The following is a 17,102-nucleotide window of genomic DNA, read 5'->3' as shown; positions in this document are numbered from 1 at the left end:
TTCTAAATTTAGGAAATTTATTGGGTACAGCTTCAGGAGCGGGGCTGGCGCGCAGATGTGTGGGCCGGACACGCCTTTTGTTCGAAATATAATAGAAGTCTTGGCCTCAGGACGAGCGCGGGTGCGCCGTTGGTTCGAATAGAGGCTCCAAATTCCTGAAAAATATCATCAAAAATAATTCCAAAACATACGAAAACATAATTAATAAAAATAAGACCAAAAATAAACGAAAATAAACAAAAGTAAAGACTAAAAACTAAAAAGTTTGGATTGCCTCCCAACAAACGCTTGATTTAAAGTTATCAGCCCGACTTGTACCAGTTTTTATTTAGGATCCTCAAGCAATGTGTTGGACGCATGTTGGACTTCGTTGCCAAAATATTTATTATATTTGACCTCGGTACGGACTCCAAAAAGAATTTCAAATAGTTTAAAAAAAGATTTTTCTTTTTTTTAGTCATTCTATCTAATTCATGGGATACGTGATGATCCAATGGTTCTTACTCAGAGAATCCTTGGCGTAGCTTATGATTTATTATTGAATTGAATCATCGTGGTTCTAGTATGAATCTGAGGTTTTAATTTATTGGGTATGTAGCTGATGCAGAAGATTTTTTAGCGCAAACTCTAAATTTTAAGGTAATTTTTTGTTTTAGAAAAACTGATGCAGATGCTCTTATATGCTATGATCTATATTTTTTTTTATCTGCCACTTTATATGTTCTTTATTTTTATCATGTCATTAGATACATCATTATATGTTTTTAAATATCGTTATATATCATATCAACAATTTTCAGAGACTCATCGTCATTTCTTCTTGTTATGTCATCATATCCCGCATCACCTCAGCGGATTATTTTATATTACACATTGGATATTTCTTCTTTTATGATGTGGTTAAATGTGAGTCTTTGAATCATCAACACATACATCAACTTACATTAAAATGTGAAGGACTCACATAATCTAATGATATCGGAATAAATAGAGAAACACTTTTATTAGTACGTATAACATCCGATCGAAATGGACTTAAATAAAAAAAATTTAATTAATTAATAGACTAAAATTGTGAATAAACGGATACCAATAACAAGAGAAAAAAAGTAAGGAAAAAAATATATAATTTTCCTTTCAAGACGCGAAGGGCTGAAATCTGGCCTAGATCAGAGAGAAGCTTTAGAAGCGACACGCGTCCAAACAAGTGTCACATTTGAACACCTTTTTCTCAGCAAACAGTGCGAAGCATTCTCCACAATTTCCATTTCCCTCACAAAGAAACGGCAAAAGCATCCATCATCATTCAGAAATCTGTCCCCGGGGATATATATATGTTCAATGCATGATTATATAATTGGTAACAATATACATACATACATGCATGCATATATATTTATTTATTTCCCTATGGGCTTTTTTTTATTTATTAAATTTGTTTAACCAAAGATAGAAAGTAGCAGTAAATGGTGCAAACCAACTTCACCTGGCACTGCACAATATTAATGATCATTCGTTGAATTCAGTGCGGCTAGTAGCACTGGGGGAAACTTTTGAATCTTCGTTTACTAAAAACAGCAGCATATGAACATATACATTGAATTTTGTTATATAAAGTGCCAAAAACCAATCACTCTGAACCTGCATACGCTCTTTCTACGTAACTTAACAACGCATTAAATAAAAAAAAAAATTTGAAAAAAGAAGACATTATACGTCAACTTTGGCAAAGTATTGACTACTGGAAAGATTGAGTGAAACTTAGAATATCCCAATTAAGTGGTCTCAGTCCCAAAATAGATGATGCTATACGTACAACCCTTAGGTTACCCATTTCAAATTAGTGGAGTCCCAGACCAATTTTACCACGTACCCTAATGGGCACATGGAAACTACACGCCCACTTTATGCTCATTGATCTTCCATGCCAAAAATGAGGTGTCATATCCTTAGTGGAGGGGTCAAGTTCAATGGGGGGTTGTAGCCACCACCACTAATTAAATTAAGGTTGTCACATTTTGATAAACCTTAAATATCATCAAATCCAAAAGCCATTCGTTATACGTATATAATAATTAATACTAGTTTAGAAAGGCCGAGTTCGTGGAGTTTCATGAAAATGTCAAAATGAAATTTGAAACAAAATTTTGTTGCTATGAAGTGAGATATATATTTGAGATAAAAAAAAAGGGTTCTTTTTGGAGTCATGGTCTTTACCAAATGCTTCCTGCTATATAGTTAGTTTAAGAACTTATATTAACGATGATTACAAGCAGATGATTAAAAGGGAGAAATTAAAATTAGTTGTGGGAATGGTCGATATATATATAATTCGACGCAAGCACTGACGAAGCAAGAATCCACCTGGCTTTGTAGGATTAACGCCACGTTGCGAATATGATGTTGCGCTTCGATGCGGGGACGACTAAATAAATAGAGCCATGTACCAGAGATGTTGGCTCTTCATTCCACTTGCATATCTCTTTCTTTTTTTTTTTGCCACCTTCTTCAAAAACAAATTTCCCATTTCAAAGAAAGTCACAATGCTGCCTGATTCTGCGAGTAATGCAAGAGAAAGCTCGTGTTCGGATTCAACACACTCTCAGAGCTTCCCATCTTCTTTCCCGATCACCCTCAAAGTAAGAAAGCATGCATTTTCCAATTATAAGTGGAAGTTCATATATGGATTCATTATATAATCGAGTGTTTTGTTTTGGCAGTTCGCGGACGTTTCGTACAAAATAAAGCTGCATGAAAGCAACACGAAATCAAGCATTAGAAGCATGTTTGCCGCAGGAGCTTCCGCGACATCATCGGACGTGGAGAATCCTCATCTGGAACGAACCATCTTGAACGGAGTCACGGGCGTGGCGGCGCCGGGGAAGATCCTGGCCGTTCTCGGCCCCTCCGGCAGCGGGAAGTCGACGTTGCTGAACGCGCTTGCCGGGCGGCTCCACCACGGGCACGGCCTCACGGGGACGGTGCTCTTCAATAACCGGAAGTTGACGAAAGACGTTGTCAAGAAAACCGGTTTCGTCACCCAAGACGACGTGTTGTACCCTCACCTCACGGTTCGGGAAACTCTCGTTTTCTGCTCCCTACTGAGGCTCCCGAGTTCGGTCCCCAAAGAAGAGAAGCTTTCGATCGCAGAGTCGGTGATGGCCGAGCTGGGCCTGTCGAAATGCGAGAACACCATCATAGGCAACAGTTTCGTACGCGGGATTTCCGGCGGGGAGAGGAAAAGAGTGAGCATAGCTCACGAGATGTTGATAGACCCGAGCCTGTTGATCTTGGACGAACCCACGTCGGGGCTTGACGCGACGGCGGCGTTTAGGCTGGTTGCGACGCTGGGTGGGCTGGCGGCGAAGGGGAAGACGGTGGTGACGTCTCTCCACCAGCCGTCGAGCCGGGTCTACCAGATGTTCGATGATTTGATCGTGTTGTCGGAGGGGCGATGCATATACTTCGGCAAACGAAGCGAGGCGATGGGGTATTTCGAGAGCGTGGGGTTTTCGCCGTGCTTTCCCATGAATCCTGCTGATTTCATGCTCGATCTCGCTAATGGTACGCATGGTTACTTTAATTTAATATTATGTGTTTTTATTTATTGAGATATGCATATATTTGCATTACATTATAAAACAAAACTCTCATGCATAGGCTAAACATTAATTAATTCCTTATCGGATGGAATTTTACAATAATAGTGTGTAATAAAACGTTTGTTTTAAAATTTATGGGTTGTTATTATTCACTCTTTCCATAATTGTTTGGTCGGGAAATTGACTTGGTAAAGGAGGAGGAATTTATCTTGCAACGCAACACGTGTCCCGTAGCTTTTGAACTATAGTGGACTTCGCTCTCTACTGTATATACTTTTTAGGGAGTGTATATTATTTCTTCTTTAAGCATAAAACACTTTGCGCCACACGCACTATTTTGCTTGTATTGGATTCTCAAATCTACTTTATCATTTTGGGAAAAGTGTACGTATTTTTAGTTAGGTCTATATATATATTTTTTTTATTATGGTTTTTTATGTTTATCAATTTTAGTCTCATATTTTTTGATTTTTAACAATTTGATTTTTTTTAGGAGTGTTGATTTGATATTACATATTTTAACGTTTCATTTGTGATACTATCAACATCACATTGGAAAAAAAATATTAGAATTACCAAAAAAAACAACAAATAAGGACCAGAATAAAATGTGGATATGTGATAATATACGTAGTGGACCAAAATCTAAAAAAACAAACTTTTTTTTGACCAAATATGTAGTTTTCCTTATTCTTATTCTTTTATTTTATTTTATTTTAAATTCCATTTTTTTATCCTCACACGTTTAGATGATGTTTAATAATTCACACCTAGACACTTGTTCAGAATAATCGAAGTCCTTCTAGTACTGGCCATTGAACCAACATAGATGAATATCATTAGTCCTAAAATACCCAAGATTTCTTCTCATGTATAGTATTTGCATGTAGTTGGGGGGCAAAAAACTCTTAATTGGGTATTATATAGAAAAGAAGAAATGTAAACATCCGAGGAAGGAAAAAAAAGAAGAAAGAATTTTAATCGTACCAATCGGCACTTGCATAAATGAGTTGGGCACGTTTTGCTTTCACCTTTATAGTGGAACTTTATATTATCGGCAGACCATTTACTTTGGTATGATTTAGATGTTAGATAAAAATGGAATTTGTTTGATTGAACCATCTTGAAATCATGCTCAGAATTTGGGCTCCACTGCTTTGAGCCTTTGACCTAACCAATACCGTCCTAAATATAAATATTGTATTTTTTTTTTCATCTGTTTCAATTATTTAATCTCTAGTTTTCAGGTTTAGTATAATTTATATATATATTTTTACGAATTATCTTAAATATATTAACTACTTTCAACAATTTTTTTTGGACTTTAATTAAATGAGAGTAAAATTGAATTTTTTTTCCTTAAATTTATTTTTCCAATAATTTTCTTAATTTGTGCGACATATACACACACAAAAATTTAAATATACGTGAGGGAGAGAATATAAAATTATACTGTGAAAAGTGTGCAAGTTATATATTATTGCCTGCGTACATTTCCATTTTACATAAATGAATGAATATTTGATCAAGATGAATGAGATTAACACTAAGCTTCAACTTTTATACGAAAAAAGGGGAAATTGTGATTTTCTCACAAGTATATTTAAATTTTCGTAATTTTGGTAAGTTATTTTATTAAATTTTTTTAACTGGTTATTTTTAGAGGGAGTGTTGATGTGTCACTTGAGTGTTGTATTTGTAAAGAAACACAAATAGAGGATTAATATCGGAATTTTACGACTCAAAATACTAAAACTTCGAGAAACAAATATATATTCAACAAAAAATTACAACTTTCTCTTGAACAACTCAGTGCGTTGGTTTGCGAGCAGCTCATAATATTGTGTTTTATTTATATATTAATAAATTAGATGTCGAATGTTCGAAATCTTAAAAAATTTGCATTAATCAGCTTCTCCGGACGTTTAAAGTTCGGTAAAGTGTTTCTTTTTATGATTTTTTTTTCTTTTTGTTATATTATTCACACTAAATGCATCATTTCCCATAATTGGAAACTGAAGAACTCCACGTGTTATGATGCTATAGAACCCCTTCCCCTACAAAATAAACTAACCAAGCATGCTACATGTACAAATGAGATTACAAATTGGGTTACAAAGTACATTTGAAATTACAAAATTATCCTAAATGTAATTTTGAAATTTTTTTCCAAATAAAATGTAAAGATAATTTTGTAATTTCAAATGCAATTTGTAACTTTCATTCCGCATATAACATTTTCCTAAACTTAATTCTTCCTATTCTTTTTTCATTTTTTTTAAAAAAATGATTAAATATATGTAAAAGAAATTGAAATGGTGGACCAAGTCCATTAGCAGCAAGCATTATGTTGAGTGGACTCTCACCTTTCCACCACCAATATTGGATAGCTTTAGTTAGCTTCACTTTCCCACTGACTAATCATTTTCTAAATCTTAAATATCTTGAATACTCTATCCCACAACAGCAATTCTTTTAAATTAAACTTTAACTAATCATGCTTAGATGTGTTGAAACTTGATTCGTCCATAGTAACGTTAGCGGTTGAATTCGTGTTAGCATAAGGATAGTGCAAGCCGTACATAGAATACCATTATTAATTTAAGTTGCTTTAGTACTTTATGTTTTACCCTTTATCTTTTGCATGGAATGTACTGAAATCTTCTTAGAAGAAATTAAGAAACGGATGGGAATTATTATGTGTACATGTGATCGATGTCGAGTTCTATGTTAATTGTGTGTATAAGTTATGGGGATGATTAATACATAGACGAGGTTGCGGTTTTGGATGTGTGCTGATCGAATCCGCTTTCGCGAGTGCAGGTGTATACCAGCTCGATGGTTCGAGCGAGAAAGAAAAGCCTAATGTGAGACAATCCCTCGTACAATCCTACAATAGTGTGCTAGCTCCTACGGTCAAGTTAGCTTGCAGGGATGCACCGAGCGCGGTCCCCAAGGAGAGATTGAACCACACGACCAAGCATTATGGTTGGACAAGCCATTTTTCAACTCTGTTCAATCAATTCACCATTCTCCTCCAAAGAAACCTCAAGGAGAGAAAGCATGAGACTTTCAATTCTTTACGCGTTTTTCAAGTGATCACGGCTTCGTTGCTAGCCGGTTTCATGTGGTGGCATTCGGATTACCATGACATCCAAGACCGTCTAGGCCTTCTCTTCTTCTTCAGCATCTTCTGGGGAGTTTTCCCATCTTTCAACGCGGTGTTCGCCTTCCCTCAAGAACGAGCTATTTTCGTGAAGGAAAGGGCCTCCGGTATGTACACGCTGTTGTCTTATTTCATGGCTCGAATCACCGGAGACTTGCCGATGGAGTTGATCCTTCCCACATTGTTCCTCTGCATAGCATATTGGATGACAGGCTTAAAACCAGAGCTCTCTTCTTTTTTGCTGACGGTGCTAGTCTTGCTCGGCTATGTGCTCGTTTCGCAAGGGCTCGGTCTGGCACTAGGGGCGCTGATAATGGATTCCAAGAAAGCTTCAACTGTAGTTACTGTCACAATGCTGGCATTTGTTCTGACAGGAGGGTATTATGTGCACAAAGTGCCATCCTTGATGTCATGGATAAAATATGTTTCAACTACATTTTACAGCTACAGGCTTCTTATCTATGTTCAATATGGGGATGGGGAGGGAATTTATAAGTTCCTCAGTTGCTCGTCTGGAAGACAAGATACGTCGACCTGTAAATTGATCGACGAAGATATTCGTGGCCAAATCCATCCTGCAGTGTCTGCTAGCATACTGCTGATCATGTTTGTAGGGTATAGATTAATTGCGTATATGGCTTTAAGGCGACTCAGAGCTTGATACATGATGATTTCATATCGATCATTCGCAGTACTTGTTGTAACGTGAAGAGCGTCGCTGATGGCTAACTTAACTTCAAGTCGAAACCTTACTGCGTAACATGGTAATGTAAGATACCAGATGATTCGTAATGAAGCTAGTGAGGTGATCAAACAGCTTCCGGAAGAAGTATTGATATTAATTAGTGATCAAGTGTACAGAATTTGTAAGAAAATCACGACTCTCTGAATGTTCTTGGCTACCCTTTTCCATTTTAACTTGATTCAAGTGAATTTATGGAAATGTAAAGCTTCTGATCTATATATAGATCAATCAATTTTTTTTTTAATAGAAAATTGATGTATTGTTATTTCGTTATCTTCTGTTGCGGAGGTTTCAACTTTATTTGTTGGGGAAATCTGATCTCTCTAAATAAAAAATTTACCCTATGTTTTTATGATACTGATCATAACAAGTGCAAGTAAAGTACAGAAAGAAGCAGATTCAACTTTCTTGATGTGTCTGAAGGCCATAATTAAACTGGTGTAGGGGAAGCATAGTACACATTAATCTTCTCGTTGGGAATATCCTTCTGAAGTTTAAATCTTCTCACCACATTGTGCATGAAAACCAAAATTTCTAGACTAGCATATACTCTTTACCAGGGCACATTCGAGGCCCTCCGCCGAATGGCACGAATGTGTAAGGAGCTGGTCCGGTCCCTTCAAATCTTGATGCATCGAAAATTTCCGGGTCTGGGAAGTAGTTTGGATTCTTGTTAGAATCAGATTATATATATAGACTCACTTTCCATCCTTTAGGGATGGTATATATAAAACCAGCATAGGTGAACTCAGTTGTTGTTTCTAGGAAAGCTCTCTGAGCAGGGGAAGTTAGCCGGGGCGATTCGCGTGCAACGTTCCAAGAATACTTCATTTTCTCGATGTCTTCCCGTGTCAATAGCTCATCTGCATCTTTCAATTTAGCGATCGCCATTTGTTCTCCAACAAGAAAGATTAAGTTACCTTTCAAGACCTCATTATAAATATGAGGAAGTTGTGCAAGATAATTCATGACAGAAATTACTGCAAAGCTTGTGGTTACAAAGCTGGCCACAAGCAAAGCAATGATGTTGTTAGATATCTCCATTTCACTTAGAAACTCCCCCATCTTCATCCGTGACAAAGAAACATATCTTGGACAGTAAATCGCGGCCCTCGGTTTCCAGCTTGTTCTCCATCAACTCCTTCCTCCGCTGCTTGATGATCTTCATCAGTTCTTCGCGTACCATCTTACATCCCATTCGTCACAAGCGTGAAGGGATCGGGCAACCTCTTTATATGCTCAGGAACAACCACACAAAGAAACAATTCACAAGCCAGTTCAAATTAAGGTGTATTTCTTTGCCAGGGGAACAACTTTCACTACTGCATTAGGTGTCCAGTCTTTATCCAAATGATCACGTGGCCACCATGAAGTGAGGAGCTTGTTCTCGTTCATGAAAAGGAACTTGTTGCCTTGTGCACCACAGAATATAGCCATTTTTTCTCCCAACAACCAAGACTGGAGAGTACTTTTGATTGCATTCTATCCTTGACAAATTTATGTGGTCCTAAGAGGGCAAACTCCATGTTTTCTCCTAGCATTGGCCAACCCCTTGAACCGGGAGGCAGTTTCGTATCGGTCGAAAGTCGAAACTGTTCTATGTATAAATGAGATCAAATAAAGGGAGAGAAGAATTGGAGTACAAGAGGAGCAAAGTTAGGCAAGAAGGCCTACATGGTTCCTTGGTCTCGGTTATTATTCTTAGGAAAAACTGCTATTTTGGTCTTTTATATTTTTCATTTTGCGATTTCGGTCTTTTATATTTTTATATTTTATTTTTAGTCCTGCATGTTTCGATTTTTGGCAATTTCAATCCTTTTTATTCGAAAATGCTTACGTGACGCTATACACGTCAGCTTCACATCAGCTATGCATTGGTGCCATATTAGTGCCACATCAGAAAAATGACTAAAATTGCCAAAAAAAATAAAGATAGCGGACTAAAATAAATTCTGAAAATATAGAGGACCAAAGTCGCAAAGTAACAAATATACAGGACTAAAAAAGTAAATTTCCCTTATTCTTATTATCGAATATGGGAAAGTAGTACATAAAATTGTTTCTCTTGGAGAAGAGAGGGGACCGAGTGTGAATTTATAGGTGTTAGTTGTCAGATGGTGGTTGGGGGTTGGTGAGTGGAGAGGCGTGATTAAATGCAAAAGCATTTAATTCACGCGTATTCGAATGCCTATAAATAGGCTCCTCATTCGGCAGATTATAATCATCCCATTCTCCTCTTCTTTTGTATTAATAAAGAGAGAAGAAAATAAAAAGAGAAAAAAAAAGATCGAAGATCTCTTGTGAGTCAGAGAATTATTTCTCGGTAATACTCGGGGTTTGGGTGTGGTGAGATATAGTGTTTTGTATACACTTGTAATATTTCTCCGGTTATAAATATTGCAGCAGCTCCGTGGACGTATCCTATATTGGATGAACCACGTAAATCTTTGGTGTTCTTGTTGATTGTTTTATTCCGCAATTATTATTATCTTCATGTTCGCACCGGCATAATCCATAACAAATGGTATCAAAGCTATTACGGTGTCCGGGAGCCTTGGTGAAAAATTTCTTAAAATTCTGAGTATGCTCTGTGGTTGCAGTTTTGTCTGATCTTCCACATCAGAAATTTTTTTTTGAAATTTTATTAAGGCAGTAGAAGCGATGGCCGGAAATGACGGATCGGGACCGGGAATCAATAAGTTCGACGGTACAGATTTCACGTTCTGGCGGTTACAGATTAAAGATTATCTGTATAGCAAGAAGCTACATCAACCTCTATCCGAGGTGAAGCCAGAAAAGATGGAGGATGATGAATGAGAGCTTTTTGACTGACAAGTGTTAGGGGTAATACGATTGACCCTAACAAAGAACGTGGCGCACAACGTGGCGGAGGCAAAAACCACGGAAGAGATGATGTCCATTTTGTCGGACATGTATGAGAAGCCATCAGCAAATAATAAAGTGTTCCTCATGAAAAAGTTATTCAACTTGAAGATGGAGAAAGGTGCTTCGGTGGCGGCACACATCAATGAATTCAACACGATTGTTTCTCAGCTAACATCGGTTGAAATTAAATTTGATGATGAGATTCGTGCACTTATTCTTTTGGCGTCTTTACCAAATGTTTGGGAGCCGATGCGGGCAGCGGTTAGCAATTCTGCTGGAAAAGAAAAGTTACAATTCAATGATGTCAGAGATCGAATCCTTGGTGAAGAAGTTCGCAGAAGGGATTCGGGAGAAGCAACATCATCGAGATCTGCCCTAAATCTCGAAAACAGAAGTAGGGGCAGAAGTGCTTAAAAGAATTCTAACCGATGGCATGGCAGATCCAAATCAAGAAGTGGAAAAGACAAAAATACATTCGAAAAGAAATTAAAGTGCTGGAGCTGTGGTGAAACTGGCCACATGAAAAAGGACTGCAGAGCACCCAAGAATAATGCAAATGCTGTTACTGAGGATGTACATGATGCCTTAGTACTATCCATGGAAAGCCCGGTTGATTCATGGGTTATGGATTCGGGAGTTTCATTTCATACCACCGGTGATCGTGAGGTATTCAGTAATTACACTGCTGGTAATTACGGAAAAGTTTTTCTGGCTAATGGAAAACCGTTGAAAATAGCTGGTATGGGTGATATCAGTTTGAAAATGTCAAACGGATCTATCTAAAAGCTCAACAAAGTAAATCATGTACCAAAGTTGACCCGAAATCTGATCTCAGTAGGACAGCTCGATGATGAAGGACATAAAGTGACCTTTGGTGATGGCTCTTGGAAAGTGAGCAAAGGAGCCATGATTATTGCTCGAGGAACGAAAACTGAAACCCTGTACATGACTTCCAGTTGCAGAGACATATTAGCAGCTGTGGATGCTGGAGCTAACTCAAGTCTATGGCACTGTAGACTTGGACATATGAGTGAGAAGGGAATGAAGATGTTGATATCAAAAGGAAAGCTACCAGAGTTAAAAACTGTCGAACACAAATTGTGTGAAAGTTGTGTTCTTGGAAAACAGAAAAGGGTGAGCTTTTCAAAAGGCGGTAGAGAACCGAAAGCAGCAAAGTTGGAGCTGGTTCATACTGACGTGTGGGGACCATCTCCTGTGACATCCCTTGGCGGCTCATGATATTATGTCACATTTATTGATGATTCGAGCAGGAAGGTCTGAGTTTATTTTTTGAAAAATAAATCTGATGTTTATGAAACCTTTAAGAGGTGGAAAGTCATGGTGGAAAATGAGACCAACTTGAAGGTGAAGTGTTTACGGCCTGATAACGGAGAAGAATATGAAGATTTTGAGTTCAAGAAGTATTGTGCACAGAACGGGATCAAGATGAAGAAAACCATTCCTAGTACTCCTCAATAGAATGGTATAGCTGAGAGGATGAACAGGACCCTGAATGAGCGAGCCAGGAGCATGAGATTGCATGCTGGACTGCCGAAATCATTCTGGGCTGATGCAGTTAACACTGCAGCGTATCTGATCAGCAGAGGACCTTCGGTACCACTTGATTGCAGAATACCAGAGGAGGTCTGGAGCTTGCAAAGGAGTAAACCTTTCGTTCTTGAAAGTGTTTGGTTGTCTCTCATATGTTCACATCGATTCAGCCAGCAGAACGAAACTTGATCCGAAATCAAAGAAGTGTTTCTTTATTGGTTATGGAGAAAATGAGTTTGGTTATCGGTTCTGGGATGACCAAAATCTAAAGATCATTCGGAGCAGAGATGTCATTTTCAATGAGTAAGTTTTGTACAAGGACAAATCAGATATTTCAGCTGGAGATAAATGTCCTGAAGTCAAGAAGACAGATGAAGTACCATTAATGGATATTCCTATGAATGAGTCGGAGGATAGTAACCAGGAAGAAAAAACTGCACAAGAAGTTGATCCACAAACTCCGGTGATTGAACTCAGGAGATCGTCAAGAACAATCAGACCACCTCAGAAATACTCCCCTGCACTTCACTATATTTTGCTGACTGATAAAGGTGAACCTGAGACCTTTGAAGAAGCAATGCAAAATGATGATTCAATTAAGTGGGAGTTAGCCATGGAAGATGAGATGGATTCACTGTCATCCAATCAGATATGGGAGTTGACGGAACTTCCGAAAGGCAAGAAGGCATTACACAATAAGTGGGTGTCACCGGATCAAAGAAGAAGTTGATGGCAGCAAACGGTACAAGGCAAGACTTGTTGTAAAAGGCTTTCGACAAAGAGAAGGCATTGATTACTCTGAGATTTTCTCTCCAGTGGTTAAGTTAACCACTATCAGAACAGTACTTTGACTAGTGGCTAAGGAAGATTTACATCTGGAGCAGTTGGATGTAAAGACGGTGTTTCTTCATGGTGATCTGGATGAAGAAATTTATATGAAACAGCCACAGGGATTCGAAGTACGAGGGAAAGAGAAAATGGTATGCAAACTTCAGAAGAGCTTGTACGGTCTCAAACAAGCTCCAAGACAGTGGTACAAGAAGTTTGACGGATTCATGAATAACAACGGTTTTCTGAGGTGCCAGGCGGATCACTGTTGTTATGTGAAGAAGATTGATGGTTCATATATCATTCTATTGCTATATGTGGATGATATGTTAATAGCAGGAGCGTGTCTGGAAGAGATTGATAAGCTCAAGAGAGAGTTATCAAAAAAATTTGATATGAAGGATTTGGGAGCTGCAAAACAAATTCTTGGTATGAGGATCTTGAGAGATAGGGTGAACGGAGTCTTGAAGCTATCTCAGGCAGAGTACGTGAAAAAGGTGCTTAGCAGATTCAACATGGATGAAGCTAAACCGGTGAGTACTCCTTTGGCTAGTCATTTCAAACTAACCAAAGCCCAATCACCATCGACGGAGCAGGAGCATGCTTATATGAATAAAGTTCCTTATGCATCTGCTGTCGAAAGCCTCGTGTATGCAATGGTATGCACCAGACCAGACATAGCACATGCAGTGGGAGTTGTGAGCAGGTTTATGAGCAATCCGAGAAAACAACACTGGGAAGCAGTGAAGTGGATTCTCAGATATTTGAAAGGTACTATTAGTTCATTTCTGTGCTTCAAGAGGACTAATCAGGACTTACAAGGATATGTAGATGCCGACATGGGTGGTGACCTAGATGGCAGGAAGAGTACTACTGGATATGTGTTCACATTAGATGGTACGGCAGTAAGTTGGATATCCAAGTTGCAAAAGATTGTTGCACTTTCGACTACTGAAGCTGAGTATGTTACAGTGACAGAAGCTAGCAAGGAGATGATATGGTTGAGATCATTCCTTGAGGAGTTGGGTCAGAAGCTTGAGGAGAATCCTGTTTATCATGCTAGGACGAAGCATATACAGGTTCGGTACCATTTCATCAGATCAGTTTTGGAAGATGGAATCTTGATGCTTGAGAAGATTCCTGGAAGCAGAAATCCAGCTGATATGTTCACAAAGGCGGTGACCACTGACAAACTGAAGTTATGCTCGACTTCATTTGGACTGCAAGTATAAAAAAAGAGGATGCATGAGTTGTTGTATTGACTGTGTGAAGCCATGATTGAAATCAAGTCTTCAAGTGAAAGAATTGTTAGTTGTCAGATGGTGGTTGGGGGTTAGTGAGTGGAGAGGCGTGATTAAATGCAAAAGCATTTAATTCACGCGTATTCGAATGCCTATAAATAGGCTCCTCATTCGGCAGATTATAATCATCCCATTCTCCTCTTCTTTTGTATTAACAAAGAGAGAAAAAAATAAAAAAAGAAAAAAAAAAGAGAGTTTTTTTTCGGAGATCTCTTGTGAGTCAGAGAATTATTTCTCGGTAATACTCGGGGTTTAAGTGTGGTGAGATATAGTGTTTTGTATACACTTGTAATATTTCTCCGGTTATAAATTTTGCAGCAGCTCCATGGACGTAGCCTATATTGGGTGAACCACGTAAATCTTTGATGTTCTTGTTGATTGTTTTATTCCGCAATTATTATTATCGTCATGTTCGCACCGACATAATCCATAACAATAGGATTGGAAGGCCTTAGGAGAATTGAATCTTGGCAAGTATTTGCATATTTATGAAGAACAAATTCAAATCATGGCTCCGAGAAAGTATATCAAGAAACGTTACTTTGAGCATTTTTCCAACGATGACAAAATGCTTATAGTATTTTAAATTTTAGTATTGCTCTCTTTGCTTCTTGTAAATGTCCTATTGTGATGTTTATATGTTTTTGCTTTTGCTAGTATAGAATAAACGATGAATAAAATATTATCGAAAAAAAGATAAGAGAATGATCCATTAGATGGAATATACGCACATATTCATCAAATATAAGTAATTTTTTTCCTACTAGCTTGCTTGTCCAATTTTGAGATTTAGTCTATTAATTTGTCAAATTTTGGTTTTGATGTACAAATTTTTAATTTTTTTTACCCATTTTGATCCAACTATATATTTTCATGAATCAATCAAACGAAGTTTCACAAATCTCTCGACCCACCACATATATTGTCATCTTCGTTTCGTGTTAGCTAGAATAGACATAATATATCCCTAGCAATTCAGTCTATACATTAGCATGTTTCAAGTGTCACACAAACATCAGGCCCGGACCTACCATATTAAATTTGAGGCAGCAGCCTCAAGCTTCAAAATATTGGGGGCACCAAAAAAGAAATTTACTAGTATAGTATAATATAATTAATCCATGAACTCAACTCATAAATAAATGATAATTAATGAGAGGTAGTTTATGATAAAAACTATTCAATTATCTTTTAATTATCTCAGTTATAAACATTCAACAATAATCAATAATCAATCCAAAATATCTATTTCTCATAATTTCCGCCAAAAAACAAATCCTTCATTATTCTACAATGATCAAGTGTCACTATCACATTATTTCTATCTACCAATCTGTTTCAAGATATTTTTCCAACATTTGGCTGCATAATTTATGTGATCCATCTAAAATCGCATTTTCTAAAAAGGGGTTTTTTTTTTCAAGATGAAGTTGCTTGAAACTTATCTCCGATCAACCAGAGACGGATCATATCAAAGGCTGTCATGGGCTGTAGCCCAGCCCAAACAATTTTTTTTTAACTACCTATTTAAATTTCTTCTCCAAAGCCTACCCCTTCCAGTCCAGTCCAATTCTCTTAAATTGGTTCAATTCTATTTAATTCTCCACCAATGTAAGCTAAATAGTTAATTTACGTAATTAAATATTAAACAATTCGGCATGATCCGCGCGCATGATATTTTAACGTGAGTTTTGAAGATAAAATTTAAGTTAACTTCTAATAATTTTTTTTCAATTGAGATTTAACTAAAGATATAGATATAGTTTCTATTATAGATATTTTTATGTTTTAAAATTCTCCTAGGGCACAACTTCGTTGTACAATATAAAATGCGTTTTGTTAAAGAAGCCGAGAGAGAAAAAAATGGTTTTTTTAAAAAAAAATTTATTTTATTGTTTCAAATGTGTTTGGATGATTTTGGAGTGCTTTTAAAATCACGTGATTAAGTCAAAATAAGTGCTTTTTAAAAAACTCAAATTTATAAATTTTCAAATGTTTTTTTATGACTCGACTTTAAAAAAGTTTTTCAATCTAATTATCCAAACAAAAATTATTTCAGCTTTTATTTTTTTTTTAAAAAAAAATTCATTTTTTTGATAGAAAACGGATAATATAATCTATTTTTGTTATTCATATATATAATTTATTATTTTTTGTAATAATATATAATTTATTACATTAAATTCAAACCCCTTCTAACTCTAATTTCTGGATCCGTCTCTACGATTAACTATATTATAGAAAGACTAAATAATGTGGTTATGATATCGATCAAGAAAAAAGTGGTTGAGAATGCTGATTATACAAGCTTGATCAATACTTACGCTTCCAAACTACGAGGCAAGTATTATTCAAGCGAATATAAATTGGTTCAAAACATGAATTTCATATTTTTTTTGGATGGTTTTACTCTTGGCTTTATTAGTAATTTCTTATGAAATTTTATTTTAGATTATATATTTTTTCTATATTTTATTTTTAAAAATCAGGTTAAGTAATTATACTATCATATTTATCGATGAAAAATATATGAAAATTATGCTTTAAGGGCACCAATTTTTTGTGCTCGCCTCAGGCCTAAAAAACACTCAGATGCGGCACTGACAAGCTTATGTATCGGTAAAATATGACTAAAAGCCGAAATATATATATATATCAAACTTATTGTATATAAAACTTTAATTTGAATATTTAATTAATGGACCAACACCCAAAATATTACAAGTTGTAAGTTGACCAAAAATTTCACTTGTGTTTTTGTCTAGTTGGAAGGCGGCTCGTATGGCGTTTAAAACCCCATTTACAAATTTCGAAGATAAATAGTTTAAGCTGTAACAAAGAATATAAATTCACAATTGCCATAACAACCAAAAAAAAAAATTGAAAAGAAAACATCCATAAAGTCATAAAAACAAGCATAATTAGCCCTATATATAATGGATTATTAAGATACAAAAAAGCCTATTTGATTTTGAATTTTCACGACAAATCCTATATATATATTATGAATGCATTGAACTAAG

At 36.5% G+C, this 17,102-nt stretch overlaps 1 protein-coding gene and 1 pseudogene across 1 annotated transcript; one reads left to right on the top strand and one right to left on the bottom strand.

Moving 5' to 3' along the window:
- Positions 1–2,288: 2,288 nt before the first annotated feature.
- On the top strand, positions 2,289–7,658 carry LOC140874652 (ABC transporter G family member 25-like). The gene is made up of 3 exons (XM_073278007.1): positions 2,289–2,639; positions 2,721–3,564; positions 6,426–7,658. The coding sequence occupies exons 1-3, from the start codon at positions 2,442–2,444 to the stop codon at positions 7,427–7,429; spliced, it is 2,046 nt and encodes a 681-aa protein (XP_073134108.1). The 5' UTR covers positions 2,289–2,441; the 3' UTR covers positions 7,430–7,658.
- A 285-nt stretch (positions 7,659–7,943) lies between these two features.
- LOC140866325 (beta-amyrin 6-beta-monooxygenase-like) lies at positions 7,944–9,039 on the bottom strand (annotated as a pseudogene).
- Between the last annotated feature and the right edge of the window lie 8,063 nt (positions 9,040–17,102).

The sequence above is a fragment of the Henckelia pumila genome, chromosome 1 (genome assembly GCF_033568475.1).
Source record: "Henckelia pumila isolate YLH828 chromosome 1, ASM3356847v2, whole genome shotgun sequence".
Taxonomy (NCBI): Eukaryota; Viridiplantae; Streptophyta; class Magnoliopsida; order Lamiales; family Gesneriaceae; genus Henckelia; species Henckelia pumila.
Note: the sequence above shows the minus strand (reverse complement) of the source record. Positions and strands in the feature narration are given on the sequence as shown.